At 41.5% G+C, this 26,249-nt stretch overlaps 1 protein-coding gene and 1 pseudogene across 1 annotated transcript in view; both read left to right on the top strand.

The window, feature by feature from the left end:
• The first annotated feature begins 635 nt into the window (after window positions 1–635).
• LOC128652672 (calpain-5) overlaps window positions 636–26,249 on the top strand; it is a 107,372-nt gene continuing 81,758 nt past the window's right edge. The window contains exons 1-2 of the mRNA XM_053705601.1: window positions 636–656; window positions 832–963. Of these exons, the coding sequence (XP_053561576.1) occupies window positions 636–656; window positions 832–963 (153 nt within the window). The remainder of the gene's footprint in view (window positions 657–831; window positions 964–26,249) is intronic.
• LOC128654880 (uncharacterized) lies at window positions 17,174–17,295 on the top strand (annotated as a pseudogene).

Here is a 26,249-nt window from a genome sequence, read left to right as displayed (position 1 = left end):
TATTGTTTATAAAGATAGATAACGCCTTTACTACCCATTCCCCAGCTTTGCACAACCAACATTGTTATATTAATATACTTTATAACCTTTAAACCTCTAAATCTCTCCCTTTTTCTAAGCCACTACAAACAGCCTCATATCACATGCTTTTTAATTTGCTTTTCACAACAGGAGACTGCTAGTTCATGTGGGCCATATAGCGAACATTGTGCTCTCTCCCGTGTAGTTGTGCAGTACACAGCACTGATTGGCTAAAATACAAGTCCATAAATAAATAAATAGCCTTGGGATAAGGCGGCTGTCAGCAGAGGCTTAGATACATGGTAAAAAGTATTTAACCATGTTGGCTGTGCAAAACTGGGGTATTAGGTAATAAAGGTATTATCTATATTTTTAAACAATAACAATTTTGCTGTCCCTTTTAAGGTCCCTCCCTCTATTTCCACTGTTGAAATTAATATAAAAATCATCACTAGATGGTATGTAACTTCCATGATATATATCTTGCAGCAGTATCACTCTTTTTCTTTTTTTTTTTTTGAGGGGTTGTAGGGAAAAAGGGACCTTACTATCCTTATTACTCAAATAGAAAAATCTCCTGCTATAATTATATTTAATTGTCAAGTTTATTTTGTATGCTACATGATCACTCGTGTGTATGTTTATGACTAGAATTTCTGCATTTTTATATTTAGTTTATTTTAGTTTTTTGATCCAATGATCTCCTAATTCACTTCAATTAATTCTAGTTGCTGAAATACCCTTTTCTTTCCTGTTTTGGTGTAATGCCTATGGGATATTTGTAACCAATGTCATGTTCAATAACTGCAGGAAATCTGCGGAGATCCTCATCTCTTCGTTGATGGTATCAGCTCTCATGATTTGCATCAAGGTCAAGTTGGCAACTGCTGGTTTATTGCCGCCTCCTCATCTCTGGCGTCCCGGGATGTTTTCTGGCAGAAGGTAAGATACTCTGCACTTTCTAGCATCCATAAAGTTCTCTGTGAAATGTTTTCCTTCTCATAGTGACTACATAATATCTATAGAAGACTATTTTTATTTGCTCAATTATATAAAAAATGTTTAACTTAATAAAACAAAGATACCCACAATTTCCTTTTCTGGGAATTTGTAGATTCCCCAATAACTGCCCAGGAAGTATCAACTGTTATTGAACGATTACCAAGAGGGAACGCCCCTGGTCATGATGGGTCCACTGCCAAATTGTATCATCTCTATTTTGTGGTTTCTTTTCTCATCATCTAGCTCTTTTTTATTTCTTAGATAAAGGGATTGTGTTCCCTTAAAGGGAAACTTTAAACTTTTATGATTCAGAAAGAACATGCAGTTTTAAGACGGTTTCCAATTTACTTCCATTATCAGATTTAGCTCAGTCTTTTTATATGCTCACTTTCTAGGGAACAAGATCTTACTGAGCATGTGCACATGCTCACAGGGTATACCTATACTTGTCTGTGATTGGCTGATGTCTGATACATGGGCAAATGGATCTGTCCAACTACTTTACTATCCACAATTGCACAAGGCCGGCATATTCCCTGTATCTGCTACTGTTTTGTCTTAACTATTGAAATTTGAGACAATCCTGTAATTTGAGGAGTCTCTTTAGGTACCACAGAATACAAAATATCCCTTTTTGAGGACATTATTTTACTCACAATTACTAAACCCTTACTCTATCAATACCAGTGTTAGAAGACAAAATAAACAAATATGGTGTATTCTCCACCTTTCTCATCAGTATATCAAAATCAGAGATACTTGATATCAATTCAGTCAATCCAAAATGAAATAGCTCAGATCTCAAACTACCTGTTTTCTAACATTTAATTTAAAATACCTAGGTATTGAGCTTACAAAACACACTAACTGTCTTGTCTCCCATATGATACAAATTCTTAATTGTCATCAAGGAGGAAATTCACATCAGTGGGTTTAATTGGAGAATCATATTAATTCTACCCCCAATAATGGAGATCAGTCTTGGCTTATATCTAAACATTTTACTATTTTAAACCCTTTAACTAAAACTACTTTAACTGCCTGGTAGAAAATAAAACTACATCTAGAAATATCCTCAACCCCCCTCCTCTTTGACTACCTAATTGGTGAATCCTGAATTTCCCTTTTCCTCTTTTCAAAAGCAAGGGGCTCTGAAATATTCCTTTTTAATATTCCAATGTATGTGTTACTGTGAAATTATGCCCTTAAAACTTCAGTGGAATTGAGGCAAAAGCTGTGAATTGTATCCTTTCACATGGGCTTCTCGATTTTCAAATTTCTCCCCAGTTATGCTACTAGATGGGAGACTGATCTTCAAACCAGTCTTTCTCAGGTATAATCAACCTGTATTGTATAATTGCCAAATAGTGTTCCTGAAATGGGCAGCTTCCTAAGCATTCCTCCCTACTTTTCAACCAAAGATAATAAGAGACCAAAAAAATTAATAGAAGTAAATTAGAAAATTAGTTAAAGTTGCATGCTCTACCTGAATCCTGATAGAGAAAAATGTTGGGTTTCATATCCCTTTAAAGTAGTTTAATATCATGTTTAATACTTTTGTATACTTAGTGCCCTCAGAAACATAGTACATTACTTTAATCGGTTAATATTTGTAGTATTGAATAAATATAGACTATTATTTGCATTTTATGACTGGGAAAAAAACTTTTTGATAATTTTATCTACAAAAAAAATATTGATTTAAAAGTTTGGCTTTCAGAATTTGTTTAGATTTTGGAATTCTAGATTTGGGGTTTTGTACCTGTGTATGAAAATGGTTGTTTCATTTGAACAATGTCAGATTTGAGCCTCAAGTGGTGGCTGGTTAAGGCTCTGTACAATGGAATTGTTTTAAAGTTGCAAATATAGAATTATCTTTCTTTACAAAAGGTTATTTGGTGCTTGCTGCTGGGTTTTATTTTTTGGTGTTTACATTACATTGTACTCAGACTTGTACTAAAGATAGAGTCATAATAACATTAGATTATAATTGCATTTTCTGGTAAAAAGTACTTAGGAAATTGGTTAGCATTGCTAACTTTAATTAATATAAATATATATATATACTAGAATTTACAAAATGTTTAGTTCTAAGGTTTAATTTTTTTAATGGGAAGTGTGGAACTTCTGTTTGGATAACAAATTGCTAATATCTGATTTCTGCTCAGTGGCACTAAGCAGGGGCAGAACTACCAGTGGTGGTGCAGGGGCAGAACTACCAGTGGTGGTGCAGGGGCGGAACTACCAGTGGTGCAGCAGGTGCAGGGGTGGAACTACCAGTGGTGCAGCAGGTGCAGGGGCGGAACTACCAGTGGTGCAGCAGGTGCAGGGGCGGAACTACCAGTGGTGCAGGGGCGGAACTACCAGTGGTGCAGCAGGTGCAGGGGCGGAACTACCAGTGGTGGTGCAGGGGCGGAACTACCAGTGGTGGTGCAGGGGCGGAACTACCAGTGGTGGTGCAGGGGCGGAACTACCAGTGGTGGTGCAGGGGTGCCAGGACCCATGTGCTGGGGCTCAGAGCTGCCAGCCTATACATAGCCATGTGCAGAATGTCTACAATCCATATGTGGGGGAGCTTTTTTTAATGCAGGTTGCAGGGCCATCTTTCTACTGTTCTGTATCAGAGCAGTTTTCTTTGCGGCAAAGTAGGCAGACCCAACATGAACTTGTCTTGCAATTTGTGTCCCTGTTATACCCTAGAAGTGCCAACAAATAAAGTACAGCATATCAGGGCAGAGGTGAGAGGTCATGTCTCGTCCGTCTTCCTCTGAACAACCAAGCTGGCTTCTCTTTTTGTCTCCTCCTTGCCTCTCCTGTGTGGTGTTATCAGGGCCACATTAGACAGCTCAACAAGATGGGTGCAATCAGTGGTCCTTGGTCATCTTAGGTCATTGCTTGCCCTTGATGTGCTTTGATGCAGCGGTTCTTCATATTCAAAAGTTCCTAAATAAATGAGCTAACTTTACCTGCATAAACGACAATAGAGAGAGAGAGAGAGAGAGAGAGAGATACTTAAAATCATTATACCAAGCAGGTTGTATATTATTACAATTGCTTACTACTGAGTTACTTTCTGAGGCCCAAAAACAAATGATGCACCTGTTGAGTAGGACCTCTACTTGTAGTAAGCACCACACAAAAACATTACAGTAGACTGGGCAGCCCAATTTCAGAAACTGATGCTGTCAAAGGTTTTTGCACAGTAATTCCAGTTCTAAAGATTTGGAATAGAGGTAGACCCCCAGCATCTTATTATGAAGCACTCTGCAATGCAGATCTAATCTGTGCGGCATACATGAGGCCAGTGCGGATGAACTGGTGCTGATTTGGTAGGTATACTTAGTGCACAGTCTGTGTAGAACACGTCAATTACTGGAGCGAGCTGAGAAATTGGCACAACTTCTGGGCACGTGATGCCAATATTGGGATAAGAAAAGAAAAATTAAACTTTTAAACAGTCGGTTTTTTTTTTTTTTGTTTTTTTTTTTTTAAAGGGACACTCAAGTCAAAATGAAACTTTAATGATTCAGATAGAGCATACAATTTTAATCAACTTCCCAATAGGCTTCCATTAACAAAATGTGCACTGTGTCTTTTTATATTTACACTTTTTGAGTCACCAGCTCCTTCTAAGCATGTGCATGCATTCACAGAATATAAGTATATGCATTTGTGATTGGCTGATGGCTGTCACATGATATGGAAATAGACATAACTGAAATTTGTCAGAAAAAATTCTACTGCTCATTTGAAGTTCAGACTAAGTGCTATTGCATTGTCTTTTTATGAGGCTTTTGTTTGTGCAAATCTACTGTATTAACTAGTCCTTTAATGCTGATTTGTACTAATATAATTGTATATCCCTTTAACTCTTTTTTTTGTATTGCAGACTGGGAGAAAGTTACTTTAAAATTCAGTACTTATACACAAATTGCATGCAGTAAATATAAGGGTCAGAGTTGGCATCATCGCGATTGTATTGTGCATAATAATCTCCTCCTGGTTTTGCTCACCTTTTAAACACCCCTGGAGGTTCAGAACACGTACGTCAGGAACGTCCTTGGAGAATTAATTAGTTCAGCTTTCCTGCCCAGTTGCTTGGAGCTGGGTGCCCTTCTTCCTGAGTGTATTTTGTTATGATTAATACAAGTTGTGATTTCCTAAGCTCTGACCTGAGGCCTGTACAGAACCACACACACAACACTGTTTATTTCAGCAAGTGAGTAATGTAAAGGAATGAAGAATCCTAGAGACCTATAAGCAATGAAATATAACTTAAAGGGACATGCTAATGTAAAATATACATGTTAGAGTTCATTAGAACATATCATTTTTAAATTACTAATCCTTGCTGTGTTTAAAGGGACTGTCTACTTCAGAATTTCTTTTTAAAAAGATAGTTACCCATTACCCATTCCCCAGTTTTGCATAACCAACACGGTTATAATAATATACTTTTTTACTTCTGTGATTATCTTGTATCTAAGCCTCTGCAGACTCCCCCCCCCTTATTTTAGATCTTTTGACAGACATGCATACATGCCAATCAGTGCTGACTCCTAGGTAACTCCACGTGCGTGAGCACAATGCTATCTATATGACACACGTAAACAAACGCCCTCTAGCTGTGAAAAACTGTCAAAATGCCCTGATATAAGATGTGGCCCTTAGACATTAGCATATAAGCCTACCTAGGTTTAGCTTTCAACAAAGAATACCAAGAGAACAAATCAAATTTGATTATAAAAGTGAATTGGAAAGTTTCTTAAAATTACACGCCCTATCTGAATCATGAAAGTTTATTTTTTACTAGACTGTCCCTTTAAATTCAGAAAAGGAATTAAACACATAAAATAAAATTCTGCCTGGGAGCCGAAAAATACAAGTGATTGGATTTTGTGTTCAGCTTCTGCTCCTTATTGGCTCACCCGCCATGTTTTGCTGTGGAGCTGCAATGCGTGTTGTTCCCAAGCAGGACTTTACCTATGTGTCTAACACCATTGCAGGGTTTGAACACAATATCTTTATTTAAAAAACTGGAATGTAAAGCTTAGGAGCCGGACAATTTTAGATTCAGCACCCTGAGTAGCGCTTGCTTATTAGTGGCTACATTTAGCCACCAATAAGCAGGTGTAACCCAGGTTCTGAACAAAATGGGCCGGCTCCGAAGCTTTACATTCCTGTTTTTTCTCTTGCAAGGTGTATCCAGTCCACGGATTCATCCTTTACTTGTGGGACATTCTCATTCCCTACAGGAAGTGGCAAAGAGAACACACAGCAGAGCTGTCCATATAGCTCCCCCTCTAGCTCCACCCCCCAGTCATTCTCTTTGCCGGCTCTAAGCACTAGGGTCTCTCTACGGGAGGGTAAAGTGAATGTGGTGTTAGAATTGTAGTTTTTATTATCTTCAATCAAAAGTTTGTTATTTTAAATGGTACCGGTTTGTACTATTTACTCTCTGGCAGAAAAGTGATGAAGATTTTTGCTGAGAGGAAAATGATTTTAGCATGTTGTAACTAAAATCCACTGCTGCTGTTCCCACACAGGACTGAGGAGTACCAGAAAACTTCAGTTGGGGGGAACGGTTTGCAGGGTAATCTGCAATGAGGTATGTTTAGTCATTTATTTCTAGACAAGACTGAGATAATGCTAGAAGAGACTGACAATATCCCCATGAGGGGAGGGTAAGCTATGTTCACAGACTTAGTAAGGAATTGAATGCTTACATAACAGGGCTAATTATGCTGGTTGACACTGATTCAGGGCAATCGATTGTTTATTTAAGAAAGTCCTTTTGGGGTTCTTTCTGGGGTTATTACCCACATGGCTGTTTTTTATTTACTTAAGAGTGATTTACTAGGCCTCACAGCTCCGGAGTAGAGTGGGAGGGGCCTAATTTCGCGCCTCAGATGCGCAGTTAGAATTGCAGAGAAGTTCATGGAGGGTCCTGCTGCTGTTTGAGGGCCTTATAGAAGCTATATTACCCCAAATCTGATCCCTAAGGGCAGGTAGGGCCACAGCAAGGCTGTGGCAAAGTGCTGTACTATTTTTAACCGGGTGTTGGCTTTAGGCTGCTCCGGTTTGGGCATTAAGGGGTTAATCATTTTGCAACTTGTGGTGCAAACTTATTAAGGCTTTAGGTACATACTGTGAAAATTTCAAGAGAATTGCTGCATTTTTCACTGTTTTGTAAAATTGTGTGCTCTTTTTATCTCTTAAAGGCACGGTAACGTTTTTTTCAAATTGTGTTTTTTATTTGATTAAAGTGATTTCCAAGCCTGCTTGTGTATATTACTAGTCTGTTAAACATGTCTGACACTAAGGAAAATCCTTGTTCAATCTGTTTAGAAGCCATGGTGGAACCCCCTCTCAGAATGTGTCCCACTTGTACTGATAGGTCTATACACTTTAAAGATCATATTGTTGCACTAAAGAATGTGGCCCAAGATGATTCTCAGACTGAAGGTAACGAGGGTAGCCCGTCTGCCTCTCCCCAAGTGTCACAACCAGTTACGCCCGCACAAGCGATGTCTAGTACCTCTAGTGCGTCTAACCCTTTTACTTTACAAGACTTAGCGGCAGTCATGGATAATTCTCTTACAGCCTTCTTATCTAAACTGCCCGTGTTACCTGCAAAGCGTGATAGCTCTGTTTTAAGAACAGATTATGAGCCTTCTGACGCTTTGGTAGCCGTATCCGATATACCCTCTGAAGTGGGAGCGAGGGATTTGATGTCTGAGGGAGAAGTCTCTGATTCAGGAAGGGTTCCTCCTCAGACAGATTCAGATACATTGGCTTTTAAATTTAAACTAGAACACCTCCGCGTTTTGCTTAGGGAAGTATTAGCTACTCTGGATGACTGCGACCCTTTGGTGATCCCAGAGAAATTGTGTAAAATGGACAAGTACCTAGAGGTCCCTGTTTACACGGATATGTTTCCGGTCCCTAAGAGGATTGTGGATATCGTTACTAGGGAGTGGGATAGACCAGGTGTTCCCTTTGTTCCCCCTCCTGTTTTTAAGAAAATGTTCCCCATACCTGACCCTGTGCGGGACTCATGGCAGACGGTCCCTAAGGTGGAGGGGGCTGTTTCTACACTTGCTAAACGCACAACCATACAAATTGAATACAGTTGTGCTTTTAAAGACCCTATGGATAAGAAGTTAGAGGGTTTACTTAAGAAAATTTTTGTTCAACAAGGTTTTCTTCTCCAACCTATTGCCTGCATTATTCCTGTAATTACTGCAGCTGCTTTCTGGTTTGAGGCGCTGGAAGACTCGCTCCAGATGGAGACCTCATATGAGGAAATTATGGATAGAATTAAGGCTCTAAAGCTAGCTAATTCTTTTATCACTGACGCCGCTTTCCAAATAGCTAAGTTAGCGGCAAAAAATTCAGGTTTCGCCATTTTGGCGCGCAGGGCGCTATGGCTAAAGTCCTGGTCGGCCGATGTGTCGTCTAAATCCAAGCTTTTGAACATTCCTTTCAAAGGAAAGACCCTCTTCGGGCCTGAATTGAAAGAGATTATTTCAGATATCACCGGGGGAAAAGGCCATGCTCTCCCTCAGGACAAGCCCTTTAAGACAAAGAACAAAGCTAATTTTCGTTCCTTTCGCAATTTCAGGAACGGCCCCGCTTCATCCTCTCCGGCTGCAAAGCAAGAGGGTAACGCTTCACAGCCCAAGGCAACCTGGAAACCTTACCAGGGCTGGAATAAGGGTAAACAGGCCAAAAAGCCTGCAGCTGCCACCAAGACAGCATGAAGGGGTAGCCCCCAATCCGGGACCGGATCTAGTAGGGGGCAGACTCTCTCTCTTCGCTCAGGCCTGGGCAAGAGATGTACACGATCCTTGGGCATTAGAGATTGTAGCCCAGGGATACCTTCTAGAATTCAAGGACTCTCCTCCAAGGGGAAGGTTCCACATTTCTCGTCTGTCTACAGATCAGACAAAGAAAGAGGCGTTTTTACGCTGTGTAGAAGATCTACATACAATGGGAGTGATCCACCCAGTTCCAATTGCAGAACAAGGACTGGGGTTTTACTCAAACCTGTTTGTGGTTCCCAAAAAAGAAGCAACTTTCAGACCAATCCTGGATCTCAAAATTCTAAACAAATTCCTCAGAGTCCCATCATTCAAGATGAAGACCATTCGGACAATCTTACCAATGATCCAGGAGGGTCAATATGACTACCGTGGATCTAAAGGATGCGTACCTGCACATTCCTATCCACAAAGATCATCACCAGTTTCTCAGGTTCGCCTTTCTGGACAAGCATTATCAGTTTGTGGCTCTTCCCTTCGGGTTGGCCACTGCTCCCAGAATTTTCACAAAGGTGCTAGGGTCCCTCCTGGCAGTTTTAAGACCGCGGGGCATAGCAGTGGCGCCTTACCTAGACGAACATCTTAATTTAGGCGTCGACTTCCCAAAGTACCAAGTCTCACACAGAGATTGTATTGGCCTTTCTGAGGTCTCACGGGTGGAAGGTGAACATCAAAAAGAGTTCTCTCTCCCCCCTCACAAGAGTTCCATTCCTAGGAACCCTGATAGACTCGGTAGAAATGAAAATATTTCTGACGGAGGTCAGAAAGTTAAAACTGTTAACTACTTGCCGAGCTCTTCATTCCATTCCTCGGCCATCTGTAGCTCAGTGCATGGAGACAATCGGACTAATGGTAGCGGCAATGGACATAGTCCCTTTTGCTCGGATACACCTCAGACCACTGCAACTATGCATGCTCAAGCAGTGGAATGGGGATTATGCAGATTTGTCTCCTCAAATTCAGTTGGACCAGGAGACAAGAGATTCTCTTCTCTGGTGGTTGTCTCAGGATCACCTGTCTCAGGGAATATGTTTCCGCAGGCCAGAGTGGATCATTGTAACGACCGACGCCAGTCTGTTAGGCTGGGGTGTGGTCTGGGACTCCCTGAAAGCTCAGGGCTTATGGTCTCGGGAAAAAACTCTTCTCCCGATAAACATTCTGGAACTGAGGGCGATATTCAACGCTCTTCAGGCATGGCCTCAACTAGCGGCGGCCAAATTCATAAGATTCCAGTCGGACAACATCAAGACTGTAGCTTACGTCAATCATCAGGGGGGAACAAAGAGTTCCCTAGCGATGACGGATGTAACCAAAATAATCAGGTGGGCGGAGGATCACTCCTGCCCTCTCTCAGCAATTCACATCCCAGGAGTAGACAACTGGGAGGCGGATTTTCTAAGTCGTCAGACTTTTCACCCAGGGGAGTGGGAACTCCACCCGGAGGTATTTGCCCAGCTGACTCAGCTATGGGGCACCCCAGAGTTGGATCTGATGGCGTCCCGTCAGAACACCAAACTTCCTCTCTACGGGTCCAGGTCCCGGGATCCCCAGGCGGTGTTGATAGATGCTCTAGCAGCGCCTTGGTCCTTCAATCTGGCTTATGTTTTTCCACCGTTTCCTCTCCTACCGCGTCTGGTTGCCAGAATCAAGCAGGAGAAGGCTTCGGTGATTCTGATAGCGCCTGCGTGGCCATGCAGGACTTGGTATGCAGACCTAGTGGACATGTCATCTGTCCCACCATGGACACTGCCAATGAGGCAGGATCTTCTAATACAGGGTCCGTTCAAGCATCCAAATTTAGTTTCTCTACGTCTGACTGCTTGGAGATTGAACGCTTAATTCTATCAAAGCGTGGGTTCTCTGAGTCAGTTATAAATACTCTGATTCAGGCTAGAAAGCCTGTCACCAGGAAAATCTACCATAAGATATAGCGGAAATATTTTTGTTGGTGTGAATCTAAGGGTTACTCATGGAGTAAGATTAGGATTCCCAGGATATTGTCCTTTCTCCAAGAAGGATTGGAGAAAGGATTGTCAGCTAGTTCCTTAAAAGGACAAATATCTGCTTTGTCTATCCTGTTACACAAGCGTCTGGCAGAGGTACCAGACGTTCAAGCATTTGCTCAGGCTTTAGTCAGAATCAAGCCTGTCTATAAACCTGTGGCTCCACCATGGAGTTTGAATCTAGTTCTTTCAGTTCTTCAAGGGGTTCCATTTGAACCTTTACATTCCATAGACATTAAGTTGTTATCTTGGAAAGTTTTGTTTTTGATAGCTATCTCTTCTGCTCGAAGAGTTTCAGAATTATCTGCCTTACAGTGTGATTCACCTTACCTGGTGTTCCACGCAGATAAGGTAGTTTTTGCGTACCAAGCCTGGTTTTCTTCCTAAAAGTTCTATTTACAAGCAACTAAGGATTTCAGACAAACATCTTCCTTGTTTGTTGTCTATTCTGGTAAGAGGAGAGGTCAGAAAGCAACTGCTACCTTCTTTCCTTTTGGCCTATGAGACTGCTGGCCAGCAGCCTCCTGAAAGAATTACTGCTCATTCTACCAGAGCAGTGGCTTCCACATGGGCTTTCAAAAATGAGGCTTCTGTTGAACAGTTTTGTAAGGCAGCGATTTGGTCTTCACTGCATACTTTTGCCAAATTTTCCAAATTCGATACTTTTGCTTCTTCGTAGGCTATTTTTGGGAGAAAGGTTTTGCAAGCAGTGGTGCCTTCCGTTTAAGGTACCTGTCTTGTTCCCTCCCTTCATCCGTGTCCTAAAGCTTTGGTATTGGTATCCCACAAGTAAAGGATGAATCCGTGAACTGGATACACCTTGCAAGAGAAAACAGAATTTATGCTTACCTGATAAATTACTTTCTCTTGCGGTGTATCCAGTCCACGGCCCGCCCTGGCATTTATGTCAGGTAAAAATCTTTTTGTTTAAACTACAGTCACCACTGCACCCTATGGTTTCTCCTTTTTCTTCCTAACCTTTGGTCGAATGACTGGGGGGGGGGGGGAGCTAGAGGGGGAGCTATATGGACAGCTCTGCTGTGTGTTCTCTTTGCCACTTCCTGTAGGGAATGAGAATATCCCACAAGTAAAGGGTGAATCCGTGGACTGGATACACCGCAAGAGAAAGTAATTTATCAGGTAAGCATAAATTCTGTTTTTTTAAATAAAGCTACCAAGAGAATGAAGAAAAGTTGATAATAGGAGTAAATTAGAAATATTCTTAAAATTGCTGCTCTATCTGAATCATTAAAGAAAAAAATTGGGTTTAGTGTCCCTTTAAGGTTTAATACTATGGACTGAATATAACCTAGAATAAGAAATCCACAGAACAGGATCGAACATATATTATATTATATTATATACAGTATATATATATATATATATATCATTAAACATATATTATATACAGTATATATATATATATATCATTAAACATATATTATATTATATACAGTATATATATATATATATATATATATATATATATATATATATATATATATATATATCATTAAACATATATTATATTATATTATATACAGTATATATATATATATATATATATATATATATATATATATATATATATATATATATATATATATACAGTATATATATATATCATTAAACATATAAATAAAATATCTGGATAGTGTCATATAAACCGCTATACAATAATATTAAATTAACTTTGGGACCAAGTGGTAAAAAATTCTATAAAAGAAGAAAATCCTGAGAGTCTTTTCAGTAGTTGTATCATCCACCCCTATACTGGGGTTTGTGCGGGTTGTGTGTCCCCCATAATTCTCCACACTTGTTTGCTGAATGAAATAGTCTCCCTGTAGATAGGGTAATTCCCTCGGGCATGATATATTCCCCTGTTATGGTATATCTGCCTTTAACTCCTCTGCTGGACCGCTGTAGAGTTCTACAATAATATGCAGAAACTGTTTGTGTCTCTGTGTGTTGGGTAATTACCTTACTCTGCTGTTTACCGCAGCATGAAATCCTCCCCGCATTCATGAACTGAATACCGGTCTCTGCATTCTGCCTTGCTCCAAATTGCGAATAGAAATCACTGGTTGCTGCAGATAGGGGATATACCTGGATGATCTCTAAACAACTTTTCTTTCCTAAGATATGGTGATTCCACGGAATCATCAATTACTAGTGGGAATATCACTCCTGGCCAGCAGGAGGAGGCAAAGAGCACCACAGCAAAGCTGCTATATATTGTTTTATCTTAGTTTATATAAGGAGATCAAGGACAGGTCTTCATAACTGTAAACTTTATACACACACACACACACACTATGCAAGAGGCACTTCCTGACTCTACCATTGTGCACATAACAACAGGTTGATATGGTTCATACCAATTGATAATATCAATATCACACATTTCCCTTTTTCTTTTCTTTTTAAACAGAAAACTTAAAGTACTTTTTTTTTAACTGTAGTCTATGTGAAAAAACTTCAGTCCCTTTTAACATTGTTCAATTAGACGATTAGGTTTTTTGATATATCGACCTGACCTTGTTTGCATTGCATCACTGGCAGGCACGTCAGTCGAGCTTTGCAAAGTTTCTCTGGCATCTTCATTCTCCAGCTGCAATGGAGTGTTCAATGTATCCTCACAGGTTTCCTTCACTGTAGAATTGTTGTGAACTGATGGAATAGCCATCAAATGTCTACGATTCCTACGTAAACATTGCCCATCATTGGTTTGAACTACATACGATCTTGGAGAATATTGCTGGATAACTGTCCCTTCAGTATTCCAGCTGTTTGAACCTTGTACTCGCACAGGAGTTTGTACCTGAAGATTCTCCAAAGGCTTTGCAGCTCGGTCATAGTATTCATTCCTTTTTTCTCTGAGTTTCAATTTGGTTTCTATTACATGTTTTTGTGGGAACCTTTTCCAAGGTTTCACAACTGGTACTCGTGTGACCAGCTGTCTGCCAAACAATAATTCTGCAGGTGACTTCCCACATTTTAAATGTGCTGCAAAGATTTCTTATGGATTCCTCAGAGTCCTTGCTTGTCAGTTCAGATGGAAGCAGGGAAATCCCACTTCTGACACAATGTTTTATCTTAGTTTATATAAGGAGATCAAGCACAGGTCTTCATAACTGTAAACTTTATTAAGAATGCTATACACACACACACACACTATGCAAGAGGCACTTCCTGACTCTACCATTGTGCACATAACAACAGGTTGATATGGTTCATACCAACTGATAATCTCAATATCACACATATATGTCACTTCCCTTGCCCATAACCCCCAGTCATTCTCTTTGCCTGCGGTGCAAGGAGGAGGTGAAGTTTTGGTGATCAACAATCAAGATTTTTTTTATTTTAAAGCAGAGTAGGTTTGCTCTGATCTTTCTAAAGGGTCTAGCCTTAGCCCATGTCAGTCTCTTCAGTAGGGCAATGGTGGCTTTTAAGCAATTGGGAACTTGTGGGGTACAATCCCCACTGCGTTTTCCCAAAACATTTTGCTGCCCTATTTAGTGAGTAAGTTTATTCAGTCTTTCTGTATTTCCACAGGTCCATGTGAGGGATGGCATCCTCTAAACCAGGTGAGCTGTCCTGCTGCCAGACAGATAAATATTGAGGTATGTGCCAGTTTTATTTTTCTATGTAGCAGGGAAAAATTTGGCACTTATTCAGCTGAAACGCTGCAGGGGGACGTTTTTTATTATTCCTGTCAGGGTGCAGGTTTTTATGGCAGTTTTTGCAGGCACTGTTAGTGGAGGAGTTATTTATTTTATTGATGGCTCTGTTAGGATCCTGTTTTTAGTAACAGATTATTTACTTTTTGGGGGGGGGGTTTATTGTTTGTTTTTAAGCCTGTTTTTCAAGAAAGTTGTTTTAAAAAAAATGACTTTTTTTTGTCTGCTGTAGGACCGCCCCTTTTAGGGAGGTTCTGATTCTGTGATGTCAGTTTTTTTTAATGCTTTTTTTCACTTCCTGTAAGAGTGGGTGCCCATATTTCAGATGGCTCTGCGGTTTAGAAGGCTTCTTGCTGTTTTTGCTTCTCTGGAATCCGGATTGTAAATGGGATTGTTTTTTTCCTCAGTTTGCTGCGGGTTGCAGGACAGGTAGGGCACCTCCGTAATTCTGCTGAGGTGTAGAGTGTTTCCTGGGGTATGTTTTCTTGATTTGGTAAATTTAAAGGGAACATTTTATATAAGAACGTTTTTTTTGGTTCTGTATTATTTCCTTTGTTAAACTTTTTTATTTTATTTATTTTTTATTTTATTTTATTTGCTTCTTTTTGTATTATGGATCAGGAGGCTGTGCAGGATGTTACCTGTAGCTTATGTTTTGATGCCCAGGTGGAACCCCCAGTACCTTTTTGTTCATGTATTGAAAGAACTTTAGCTTATAGAAATAGACTTTTTGACCCTGAGCCATCATTAGCTAAGGCGGATGCTGTTCAGGAGCCTCCTGTTTCAGATGTGCCGCAGCTTTCTCCTCAAGCGTCCCAATCCTATTCATCTGCACATGCAGTGCCCTGCGTTTCCTCTCATGCTCCGTCTGTTATTTTGCAAGATATTACTGCCCAGGTATCTTCTGCGGTATCTGAGGCACGGCCTGCTTTTCCCATGCTGCAGGGAAAACGCAAAAGGAAATTTTAAAGAAACAGTAAGTAAGGTTTCTGATCCTGAAGTGGCTAATCAAAGTATTTCCTCTCAGAAGTCTGAAGATGAAGATTCTTCGGGTGCATCTGAGGGTGAAATTTCGGATTCAGGCAGTATAATTCCTTCTTCAGATGCTGAAGTTGTGTGGAAGGCTTGCTCAACTAAGAATTGGTTTAAACATTTATGTTTTCTGTACCTCTGATTTCACAAATGCTATTAAATGTACAGATTGGCTTGAACTTCATGTGTCCAAGGATGTTGCTGTTAAGGCACTGCCACAGCTTTCTCCTTTTATGTCCCAAGCCTATATTGTGTCACATGCAGTGCCCTGTGGTTCCTCTCAATCTCCTGGAGGAGTGTATTTGCTTACAGAAGTTGCAAGCTCAGGTATCTTCTGTGGTATCTGTGGCTTGGTCTGTTTTCCTTTACGTCAGGGAAAAGGCAAGAGGATATTTTAAGTCTCAGATAAAAGGGTTTTCGCTCCACATGCTGCTACGCAGGTTTGTCTTCTTCCAAGTTAGTGAGGAGGATTCGCCAGTAGTTTCTGAGGCTGAAATCTCAGATCTGGACAGTATAATTCCTTCATCTGTTACTGAAGTGGTATCCTTCAGTTGTTTGCTTCAAAGCCTCTTATATTGTCAGGAGGTCTTGGCTGACTGGAAGACACCGATCCCTATCATTGTCTTTCCTTTAGAGTTTTGTGAACTTTATCAGTTCTATATTTTTCTTTCCTTTCTGGAAGGGTTCTAGACGTGCTGTGAGATGTTCACAGGATTGTTATAGAGAATCTGGGGATATTTCTCCCTGTCTCACGCCCTTTTTAGGATTTCCTATCTCTATCTCTCTTGAAATGCACAGTGTCTTTAGTAGAAGGGAACTTTCTACTTTTAATCAGAACACTTAGATCTCTGCGGAGATAATCTAGTTTTCTTTATGTCATAGGTAAGAAACTGGAGGTTTAATTGTTCGTTTAGAGCATTATCTTGTCTTATTAGACTTGCTGTACTAGCCGCCGGGCATTGTGGCTGAAATTTATGGTCAGCTGAGAAGCCTACCTGTGGTTTAGTGGTACAGCCTAGGCTTTATAGTTCTGCAGTTGCAGATTCAATTCTTAATGTGTCCTCCAAATACACGCTTCTAGTGTCTCTTTTTAAGGATGAGACTTTGTTTGGGTCATGCCTTTTCAAGTCCAATCTAAGTTTTCCTCCCAGGGGCAGATTTCTCTTTCTAGAGTATCTGCAATCCAAGTAGGATGAGAGGTATTCCTTGAACTGGATTCAGGGTCTTCATTTCTGGGAGTGATAGTTCCAGTCCCAGTTTGGGAAAGGGATATAGGTATTTACCTCATATATTTCAGATTCTGTCCTTCAAAGTAGTATCCTTTCTCCTTTGGTTCTAGTGGGCCTGTTCATAACGAACTTAGACCTGAGAGATTTATTGTTTCCTTAATCTGAATCTTCTCTAGTTTTCTTAGTTTGCGCCATCCCAGTCAGACCTTTAGGTCTTGGGATATTGCAAGTGTGTTTTTCTGGACAATATATAGTTCAGGTATCATCCTGACTTCGAGCTAACTCTCTTTTAAGAAAACTTGTCCAATCTTCTTTTCCGGGGATGGGAAATGAGTCTCGAGAAGAGTTCCCTTGTTCTATCCACAAGGGTAATTTATGTGGCACTACCGCCACAATACCCTGAATGCACCCGATTTCGTTTGATCTCGGAAGTTATGCAGGTTCAGGTCTGGTCAGTACCTGGATGGGAGACCGCCTGGGAACACCAGGTGCGCGGTATGCTTGGACCTTTATTTGATTCTTTATCTAGGAGATGTCTTTCAGAGGTCAGAAAATAAAGGATTTATTCATTTTCCTCACTCTGCAATCTTCTGTCCGGCCAACAGTAAGTTTTAGTGGCCAGTGGATAGCTTAGCCATCTTGCAACCAAGAGGTTGGGAGTTTGGATTTAGCTGCAGTTGATTTCTCTTCACTTTTCTGTGACCCTGTTTATGGATGGAATTGGTCTGATGGTATTCCATGGACATCATTCCTTTTGCTATTTTCCATGACATGGAGAACTTTTGGATCTGTCTTAAAGGATAGATTTAGATCAGATGACGAGACTTTTTTCAGGAGTATCTATCTCCGGATGCTTGTTTCTGGAGATATTCCTGGGTGATGTGAACACGGATGCCAACCTGCTGGGCTGGTAAGCTGTCTGGGTCTTTAAGGATTATGGACTCGAAATTGTCTGCTCTCCTCTTTAAACATCTTGGAGATGAGAGCAATTTGCAATGCTCTGATGACTTGACCTCAGTCGTCCCTAGCTTGGTTCCAGTCGGACAATATCACCTCTAGGGTTTATATCAACCATTAGGGAGGCACTAGGGGTTCCTTAGCCATGTAGGAAGTGACTTGGATTGTTCAGTGTGAGGAAGCTCATATTTGCTGTCGGTTATCCACTTTCCAGGGGTGGACAATCAGTAGTCGGACTTCTAAACAGACTGATAATTCATCCCGGGGAGTGAGCATTTCCATCCGGAAGTGTTTTCTAGGTAGACCCTCACATGGGGGGTTTCAGGAGTTGGCTTCTGTGGGCATTTCAACAGAATGCCAAGTTTCGAAGGTACGGTTTATGGTCATGTGATCGCAGACCGTCCTGATAGATGTTCTGACGTTTTTCTTGGATTTCAGTCTTGCATACCTTTTTTCCTCTGTTTCTTCTCTTTCCACGAGTCGTTACGCGTATTTTCGGACAAGAGCAGCAGTGATTTTATTAGCCCCTGCGTGGCCTCGCAGGATCTTGTATGCAGACCAAGTGGAAATGTCGTCTCTCCCCCTTGGAGACCTACCTCTGAGGAAGGACTTCTGATTCTTGGTCTTTTCCCTCATCTAAATCTCTGAAGCTTACTGCTTGAAGATTGGATGCTTAGTTTTTTCTAAGCGGGGGGTTTTCTGAATTTTATATCCTTTCTTCAGGGTGGTCTGGAGAAGGGTTTGTCAGTCTTTTCTTCTGTTATGTGTGATCAGTCCACGGGTCATCATTACTTCTGGGATATTAGCTGCTCCCCTACAGGAAGTGCAAGAGGATTCACCCAGCAGAGTTGCTATATAGCTCCTCCCCTCTACGTCACCTCCAGTCATTCTCTTGCACCCAAAGACTAGATAGGAGGTGTGAGAGGACTATGGTGATTATACTTAGTTTTTAGAACTTCAATCAAAAGTTTGTTATTTTACAATAGCACCGGAGCGTGTTATTACCTCTCTGGCAGAGTTTGAAGAAGAATCTACCAGAGTTTTTCTTATGATTTTAACCGGAGTAGTTAAGATCATATTGCTGTTTCTCGGCCATCTGAGGGAGGTAAAAGCTTCAGATCAGGGGACAGCGGGCAGTTGAATCTGCATTGAGGTATGTCGCAGTTGTTATTTTCTGAATGGAATTGATGAAAAAATCCTGCCATACCGTTATAATGAACATGTATGTATACTCTACACTTTAGTATTCTGGGGATGGTATTTCACCGGAATTACTCGGTAAAAGTACATTAAACCTTTTATTAGGTATTTTTCATGTTAAACGTTTTTGCTGGAATGTAGAATCGTTTGCATTAATGAGGTACTGAGTGAATAAGTATTTGGGCATTATTTTCCACTTGGCAGTTTGCTTGTGTTAATTATGACAGTTTCGTTTCTCTCTCACTGCTGTGTGTGAGAGGGAGGGGCCGTTTTTGGCGCTCTTTGCTACGCATCAAAAATTTCCAGTCAGTTTTTCTGCATGATCCGGTTCATCTCTAACAGAACTCAGGGGTCTTCAAACTTCTTTGAAGGGAGGTAGATTCTCTCAGCAGAGCTGTGAGACTTATATAGTGACTGTGATTTTAAACGTTGTTTAAAATTTAATTAGTGTTATTTTACTAATGGGAACAAACCTTTGCTAAAAAGTTGTGTTGTTTGTTAAGAGTGATGCTATAACTGTTTTTCAGTTCATTATTTCAACTGTCATTTAATCGTTTAGTGCTTCTTGAGGCACAGTACGTTTTTATTAAATAAAATTGTAACCGAGTTGCATGTTTATTGCTAGTGTGTTAAACATGTCTGATTCAGAGGAAGATACCTGTGTCATTTGTTCCAATGCCAAGGTGGAGCCCAATAGAAATTTATGTACTAACTGTATTGATGCTACCTTAAATAAAAGCCAATCTGTACAAATTGAACAAATTTCACCAAACAGCGAGGGGAGAGTTATGCCGTCTAACTCGCCTCACGTGTCAGTACCTGCATCTCCCGCCCGGGAGGTGCGTGATATTATGGCGCCTAGTACATCTGGGCAGCCATTACAGATAACATTACAAGATATGGCTACTATTATGACTGAAGTTTTGGCTAAATTACCAGAACTAAGAGGCAAGCGTGATCACTCTGGGGTGAGAACAGAGTGCGCTGATAATTCTAGGGCCATGTCTGATACTGCGTCACAGCTTGCAGAGCATGAGGACGGAGAGCTTCATTCTGTAGGTGACGGTTCTGATCCAAACAGATTGGATTCAGATATTTCAAATTTTAAATTTAAATTGGAAAACCTCCGTGTATTACTAGGGGAGGTTTTAGCAGCTCTCAACGATTGTAACGCTGTTGCAATACCAGAGAAAATGTGTAGGTTGGATAAATACTTTGCGGTACCGGCGAGTACTGACGTTTTTCCTATACCTAAGAGATTAACTGAAATTGTTACTAAGGAGTGGGATAGACCCGGTGTGCCGTTCTCACCCCCTCCAATATTTAGAAAGATGTTTCCAATAGACGCCACCACACGGGACTTATGGCAAACGGTCCCTAAGGTGGAGGGAGCAGTTTCTACTTTAGCTAAGCGTACCACTATCCCGGTGGAGGATAGCTGTGCTTTTTCAGATCCTATGGATAAAAAATTAGAGGGTTACCTTAAGAAAATGTTTATTCAACAAGGTTTTATATTACAACCCCTTGCATGCATCGCGCCGATCACGGCTGCAGCAGCATTTTGGATTGAGTCTCTGGAAGAGAACCTTAGTTCAGCTACGCTGGACGACATTACGGACAGGCTTAGAGTCCTTAAACTAGCTAATTCATTCATTTCGGAGGCCGTAGTACATTTAACCAAACTTACGGCTAAGAATTCAGGATTCGCCATTCAGGCACGCAGAGCGCTGTGGCTAAAATCCTGGTCGGCTGATGTAACTTCTAAGTCCAAATTACTTAGTATACCTTTCAAGGGGCAAACTTTATTTGGGCCCGGTTTGAAAGAAATTATTGCTGACATTACAGGAGGTAAGGGCCACGCCCTACCTCAAGACAAAGCCAAAGCTAAGGCTAGACAGTCTAATTTTCGTCCCTTTCGGAATTTCAAAGCAGGAGCAGCGCCAACTTCCACTGCACCAAAACAGGGAGGAGCTGTTGCTCGTTACAGACAAGGCTGGAAGCCTAATCAGTCCTGGAACAAGGGCAAGCAGGCCAGTAAACCTGCTGCTGTCCCAAAGACAGCATGAACCGAGGGCCCCCGATCCGGGACCGGATCTAGTGGGGGGCAGACTCTCTCTCTTCGCCCAGGCTTGGGCAAGAGATGTCCAGGATCCCTGGGCGCTAGAGATCATATCTCAGGGATACCTTCTAGACTTCAAATCCTCTCCCCCAAGAGGGAGATTTCATCTGTCAAGGTTGTCATCAAACCAAATAAAGAAAGACGCGTTTCTACGCTGTGTACAAGATCTATTATTAATGGGAGTGATCCATCCGGTTCCGCGGTCGGAACAAGGACAAGGGTTTTACTCAAACCTATTTGTGGTTCCCAAAAAAGAGGGAACTTTCAGGCCAATCTTGGATTTAAAGATCCTAAACAAATTCCTAAGAGTTCCATCGTTCAAAATGGAAACTATTCGGACAATCTTACCCATGATCCAAGAGGGTCAGTACATGACCACAGTGGATTTAAAGGATGCTTACCTTCACATACCGATTCACAAAGATCATTACCGGTATCTAAGGTTTGCCTTCTTAAACAGGCATTACCAGTTTGTAGCCCTTCCATTCGGATTGGCTACGGCTCCAAGAATCTTTACAAAGGTTCTGGGTGCCCTTCTGGCGGTACTAAGACCGCGAGGAATTTCGGTAGCTCCGTACCTAGACGACATTCTGATACAAGCTTCAAGCTTTCAAACTGCCAAGTCTCATACAGAGTTAGTTCTGGCATTTCTAAGGTCGCACGGATGGAAAGTGAACGAAAAGAAGAGTTCTCTCTTTCCTCTCACAAGAGTTCCATTCTTGGGGACTCTTATAGATTCTGTAGAAATGAAGATTTATCTGACAGAAGACAGATTAACAAAGCTTCTAAATGCATGCCGTGTCCTTCATTCCATTCAACTCCCGTCAGTAGCTCAATGCATGGAGGTGATCGGCTTAATGGTAGCTGCAATGGACATAGTTCCCTTTGCACGCCTACATCTCAGACCGCTGCAATTGTGCATGCTGAGTCAGTGGAATGGGGATTACTCAGATTTGTCCCCCACTCTGAATCTGGATCAAGAGACCAGAAACTCTCTTCTATGGTGGTTTTCTCGGCCACATCTGTCCAGGGGGATGCCGTTCAGCAGGCCGGACTGGACAATTGTAACAACAGACGCCAGCCTTCTAGGTTGGGGCGCTGTCTGGAATTCTCTGAAGGCTCAGGGACAATGGAGTCAGGAGGAAAGTCTCCTGCCAATAAACATTCTGGAATTGAGAGCAGTTCTCAATGCCCTTCTAGCTTGGCCCCAGTTAAAGACTCGGGGGTTCATCAGGTTTCAGTCGGACAACATCACGACTGTAGCTTACATCAACCATCAAGGAGGGACAAGAAGCTCCCTAGCAATGATAGAAGTATCAAAGATAATTCGCTGGGCAGAGTCTCACTCTTGCCATCTGTCAGCAATCCACATCCCGGGAGTGGAGAACTGGGAGGCGGATTTCTTGAGTCGCCGGACTCTTCATCCGGGGGAGTGGGAACTTCATCCGGAGGTCTTTGCCCAAATACTTCAACGTTGGGGCAAACCAGAGATAGATCTCATGGCGTCTCGCCAGAACGCCAAACTTCCTCGCTACGGATCCAGATCCAGGGATCCGGGAGCGGTTCTGATAGATGCTTTGACAGCACCTTGGAACTTCAGGATGGCTTATGTGTTTCCACCCTTCCCGCTACTTCCTCGTTTGATTGCCAAAATCAAACAGGAGAAAGCATCAGTGATTCTAATAGCGCCTGCATGGCCGCGCAGGACTTGGTATGCAGATCTAGTGGACATGTCATCCTGTCCGCCTTGGTCTCTACCTCTAAGACAGGACCTTCTGATTCAGGGTCCATTCAAACATCAAAGTCTAACTTCTCTGAAGCTGACTGCTTGGAAATTGAACGCTTGATTTTATCAAAACGTGGTTTTTCTGAGTCGGTTATTGATACCCTGATACAGGCTAGGAAGCCTGTTACCAGAAAGATTTACCATAAAATATGGCGTAAATACCTATACTGGTGTGAATCCAAAGATTACTCCTGGAGTAAGGTTAGGATTCCAAGGATATTGTCTTTTCTACAAGAAGGTTTAGAAAAGGGTTTATCGGCTAGCTCATTAAAGGGACAGATTTCAGCTCTGTCCATCTTGTTTCACAGGCGTCTGTCAGAAAATTCAGACATCCAAGCCTTTTGTCAGGCTTTAACTAGGATCAAGCCTGTGTTTAAAACTGTTGCTCCGCCATGGAGTTTAAACTTAGTTCTTAACGTTTTACAGGGTGTTCCGTTTGAACCCCTTCATTCCATTGATATAAAATTGTTATCTTGGAAAGTTCTATTTTTAATGGCTATTTCCTCGGCTCGAAGAGTCTCTGAGTTATCAGCCCTACATTGTGATTCTCCTTATCTGATCTTTCACTCAGACAAGGTAGTTCTGCGTACTAAACCTGGGTTCTTACCTAAGGTAGTCACTAACAGGAATATCAATCAAGAGATTGTTGTTCCATCCTTGTGTCCAAATCCTTCTTCAAAGAAGGAACGTCTTCTACACAATCTGGATGTAGTTCGTGCCCTCAAGTTCTACTTGCAGGCAACTAAAGATTTTCGCCAAACTTCTTCCCTGTTTGTCAATTATTCTGGACAGAGGAGAGGTCAAAAAGCTTCGGCTACCTCTCTCTCTTTTTGGCTTCGTAGCTTAATACGTTTAGCCTATGAGACTGCTGGACAGCAGCCTCCTGAAAGAATTACAGCTCATTCCACTAGAGCTGTGGCTTCCACTTGGGCCTTTAAGAATGAGGCCTCTGTTGAACAGATTTGCAAGGCTGCAACTTGGTCTTCGCTTCATACTTTTTCCAAATTTTACAAATTTGACACTTTTGCTTCTTCGGAGGCTATTTTTGGGAGAAAGGTTCTTCAGGCAGTGGTTCCTTCTGTATAATGAGCCTGCCTATCCCTCCCGTCATCCGTGTACTTTTGCTTTGGTATTGGTATCCCAGAAGTAATGATGACCCGTGGACTGATCACACATAACAGAAGAAAACATAATTTATGCTTACCTGATAAATTCCTTTCTTCTGTTGTGTGATCAGTCCACGGCCCGCCCTGTTTTTAAGGCAGGTGCATATTTTTTAAATTATAATTCAGTCACCACTACACCCTTGGTTTCTCCTTTCTCGTTGGTCTTTGGTCGAATGACTGGAGGTGACGTAGAGGGGAGGAGCTATATAGCAACTCTGCTGGGTGAATCCTCTTGCACTTCCTGTAGGGGAGCAGCTAATATCCCAGAAGTAATGATGACCCGTGGACTGATCACACAACAGAAGAAAGGAATTTATCAGGTAAGCATAAATTATGTTTTTTGCTACATAAGCATCTGGTGGATGTGCCAGATGTGCAATCTTTTTGTCAGGCACTGGTCTACATCAGGCCTGTGTTTAAGTCGGTTGTTCCCCCTTAGGGTTTTGCCCTTGTTCTTAAAGTTTTGCAGTAGGCTCTGTTTGAGCCTTTACTTTCCATAGATATTAAGTTGTTATTTTGGAAGGTTTTGTTTCTCATTGCTATATTTTCTGCTTGGAGAGTCTCGGAGTTCTCAGTTTTGCAGTGTGATTTGCCTTATCTTATCTTTCATGCAGTTAAGGCGGTTATTCGTACTAGTTAGGTTTTCTTCCTAAGTGGTTTCGGATAGATATATTAATCAAAAAATTTTGTTCCTTCTCTGTGTTCTTATCTTTCTTCTCATAAGGAACATTTGTTGCACAACTTTGATGTTGTGCGTGCTTTTATTTTCTATCTACAGGAGACTAAGGATCGTCGCCAGTTTGCTGTTTGTTTCTCTGGGAAACAAAGGTCAGAGAACTTCAGCTACTTCTCTTTCTCTTTGGTTGAGTAGTATAATGTGTTTGGTTTATGAGACTGCTGGACAGCAGCCTCATGAGAGAATTTCAGCTCATTTCACAAGGGCTTTCCCTTGTGCTTTCTGTAGAACAGATTTGCAAGGCTGCAAATTGGTCCTCTCTGCATACTTTTTCCAAATTTGATATTTTTATCTCGGCTGAGGCCTCTTTTGGGAGAAAGGTTCTTCATGCAGTGGTGCCTTCTGTTTAGGTTACCTGTCTTGTCCCTCCCTAATCATCTGTGTCCTCTAGCTCAGTGATTTTTAACCTTTTTTTTGCCGTGGCACACTTTTTTTTACATTAAAAAATCCTGTGGCACACCACCATCCCAAAATTTTAAAAAAATCACACATTGTAGCCTAATACAGCATATATATATATATACACATACACATAAACACACACATACTGTATGTATTGTGCTGTTATGCCATGCCTCCTACAAACTACCCCTGCACTGGGAGTAAAAAACAAGCAAAGTTTAAAAAATGTCACACTGTTGTCAGTCTGCCGTGGCACACCTGAGGATCTCTCATGGCACACTAGTGTGCCACGGCACACTGGTTGAAAAACACTGCTCTAGCTTGGGTATTGGTTCCCACTAGTAATTGATGATTCCGTGGACTCACCATATCTTAGGAAAGAAAACATAATTTATGCTTACCTGTTAAATTTATTTCCGGATATGGTGAGTCCACGGCCCACCCTTTATTTTAAGACTGTTATTTTTAACTAAAACCTCAGGTACCTCTACACCTTTGTGTTATCTTCTTTTTTTCCATTTTCCCTTCGGCTGATTGACTGGATTTTATGGGTAAGGGAAGTGACATATATAGCAGCTTTGCTGTGGTGCTCTTTGCCTCCTCCTGCTGGCCAGGAGTGATATTCCCACTAGTAATTGATGATTCCGTGGACTCACCATATCCGGAAATAAATAAATTTATCAGGTAAGCATAAATTATGTTTTTTACCAACTTTCAGACTGTTACCGGCATCTGTTCAACCTGCCGTTCCAGCTGTCTTCAGTGTGCTTAAGTCTGTTTGAAATTCGCCAATCATGACTTTTGACTAAGGGGTCGATTTATCAAAGGCTTTCGCCAGCCTTCGACCCCCTACGACTGCAGGTTCTCGCAAGAGAACCTGCTGTCTGTATTTAACAAGCAGCAGTCATCAAAACACTGCTTCCCTAACCTTTTGCCACCTCTTAGGTGGCGAATTTCAATCTCCCCGGTCTCGTCCGACTGGGGAGATTGACAGCTCCTGCCCACACGTGATTGGCTGGGGGAGCATTGCACAAGAGCGCAAAATTCTGTCCTTGTGCAATGCTGAATTCAGTCATTGGAATTTAGCCCG

This window comes from Bombina bombina, chromosome 3 (genome assembly GCF_027579735.1).
Source record: "Bombina bombina isolate aBomBom1 chromosome 3, aBomBom1.pri, whole genome shotgun sequence".
Lineage (NCBI taxonomy): Eukaryota > Metazoa > Chordata > Amphibia > Anura > Bombinatoridae > Bombina > Bombina bombina.
This window is presented reverse-complemented; position numbering and strand designations above follow the sequence as displayed.